Below are 2,500 nucleotides of genomic sequence, written 5' to 3' on the forward strand. Positions count from 1 at the left end.
GTAAGGTGTGTGTGTGTGTGTGTGTGTGTGTGTGTGTACCTGTAAGGTGTGTGTGTGTGTGTGTGTGTGTGTACCTGTAAGGTGTGTGTGTGTGTGTGTGTTTATGTACCTGTAAGGTGTGTGTGTGTGTGTGTGTGTGTGTACCTGTAAGGTGTGTGTGTGTATATGTGTGTGTGTACCTGTAAGGTGTGTGTGTGTGTGTGTGTTTATGTACCTGTAAGGTGTGTGTGTGTGTGTGTGTGTGTGTGTGTGTGTGTGTACCTGTAAGGTGTGTGTGTGTGTGTGTGTGTGTGTTTATGCACCTGTAAGGTGTGTGTGTGTGTGTGTGTGTGTACCTGTAAGGTGTGTGTGTGTGTGTGTGTGTACCTGTAAGGTGTAGCAGTCTCTCAGCTCCCTCCCAGCAAACAGCACCCTGAGTCTGTGCGCTGAGACTCCCTGCTGCCCCCCCACCAGTTCCTTCAGATCAGAGACGCTGGCCCCCAGCTCCACAGGCAGGGGGGGGCCGCACTGGTACCGCACAAATACTACAGGGACACACAGAGTACTGTTACTGCACAAATACTACAGGTACACATAGAGTACTGTTACTGCACAAATACTACAGGTACACACAGAGTACTGTTACTGCCCGCACTGGTACTCACAAATACTACAGGTACAAACAGAGTACTGTTATTGCACAAATACTACAGGTACACACAGAGTACTTTTACTGCACAAATACTACAGGTACACACAGAGTACTGTTACTGCACAAATACTACAGGTACACACAGAGTACTGTAATTGCTCAAATACTACAGGTACACACAGAGTACTGTTACTGCACAAACACTACAGGTACACACAGAGTACTGTTACTGCACAAACACTACAGGTACACACAGAGTACTGTTACTGCCCGCACTGGTACTCACAACTACTACACATACACAGAGAGTACTGTTACTGCCCTCACTGGTACTCACAGTGAGTAGTAGTCAGTATATTTCAGTAACAGTCAGTATATTGCAGTAGTTGTCAGTATATTGCAGTAACAGTCAGTAGTTGTCAGTATATTGCAGTAACAGTCAGTAGTAGTCAGTATATTGCAGTAACAGTCAGTGTATTGCAGTAACAGTCAGTAGTTGTCAGTATATTGCAGTAACAGTCAGTAGTTGTCAGTACATTGCAGTAACAGTCAATGTATTGCAGTAACAGTCAGTAGTTGTCAGTATATTGCAATAACAGTCAGTAGTTGTCAGTATATTGCAGTAACAGTCAGTGTATTGCAGTAACAGATCAGTAGTTGTCAGTATTTTGCAGTAACAGTCAGTATATCGCAGTATAGTCAGTGTATTGCAGTAACAGTCAGTAGTTGTCAATATATTGCAGTAACAGTCAGTATATTGCAGTAACAGTCAGTAGTTGTCAGTATATTGCAGTAACAGTCAGTATATTGCAGTAACAGTCAGGATATTGCAGTAGTTGTCAATATATTGCAGTAACAGTAGGTATATTGCAGTAACAGTCAGTATATTGCAGTAACAGTCAGTGTATTGCAGTAACAGTCAGTAGTTGTCAGTATATTGCAGTAACAGTCAGTATATTGCAGTAACAGTCAGTAGTTGTCAGTATATTGCAGTAACAGTCAGTATATTGCAGTAACAGTCAGTGTATTGCTGTAACAGTCAGTAGTTGTCAGTATATTGCAGTAACAGTCAGTAGTTGTCAGTATATTGCAGTAACAGTCAGTATATTGCAGTAACAGTCAGTGTATTGCAGTAACAGTCAGTAGTTGTCAGTATATTGCAGTAACAATCAGTGTATTGCAGTAACAGTCAGTAGTTGTCAGTGTATTGCAGTAACAGTCAGTAGTAGTCAGGATATTGCAGTAACAGTCAGTGTATTGCAGTAACAGTCAGTGTATTGCAGTAACAGTCTGTATATTGCAGTACCAGTCAGTGTATTGCAGTAACAGTCAGTAGTTGTAAGTATATTGCAGTAAAAGTCAGTGTATTACAGTAGTAGTCAGTAGTAGTCAGTAGAATATTGCAGTAGTAGTCAGCAGTAGTCAGTAGAATATTGCAGTAGTAGTCAGTAGTAGTCAGTAGAATATTGCAGTAGTAGTCAGTAGAATATTGCAGTAGTAGTCAGTAGTAGTCAGTAGAATATTGCAGTAGTAGTCAGTAGAATATTGCAGTAGTAGTCAGTAGTAGTCAGTAGAATATTGCAGTAGTAGTCAGTAGTAGCGAGTAGAACTCACCAATCATCAGTCTCTTCGTCCTTCAGTCTCCATTAGTGTTTACAATCTGTCCGCCGCGGTGCACTCTGGGTACTGTAGTCCCACTGCTCGCAAGCAGTCGTTCCACACATCCGCATTAAAACTACAGCGTTCGTCCCGCGGAGCTTACGTCACGGACTGGCACCGGAAGTTGAGATGTTTATGAATTTTAATAAACTTGTTTTTTGTGTCCTGTCTTTGTGTGATTTCTGATCGGCAGCTAACGGCAGAAACACC

At 42.1% G+C, this 2,500-nt stretch overlaps 1 protein-coding gene across 1 annotated transcript in view; it reads right to left on the reverse strand.

The window, feature by feature from the left end:
* prkn (parkin RBR E3 ubiquitin protein ligase) overlaps positions 1-2,500 on the reverse strand; it is a 14,147-nt gene that overhangs the window by 11,497 nt on the left and 150 nt on the right. The window contains exons 1-2 of the mRNA XM_028603551.1: positions 2,246-2,500; positions 367-524 (exon numbers count right to left, since the gene is read on the reverse strand). The exon at positions 2,246-2,500 is cut by the window's right edge and continues 150 nt beyond it. Coding sequence (XP_028459352.1) covers positions 367-524; positions 2,246-2,252 — 165 coding nt within the window. The 5' untranslated portion in view covers positions 2,253-2,500. The remainder of the gene's footprint in view (positions 1-366; positions 525-2,245) is intronic.

Source organism: Perca flavescens, chromosome 17, assembly GCF_004354835.1.
Source record: "Perca flavescens isolate YP-PL-M2 chromosome 17, PFLA_1.0, whole genome shotgun sequence".
Lineage (NCBI taxonomy): Eukaryota > Metazoa > Chordata > Actinopteri > Perciformes > Percidae > Perca > Perca flavescens.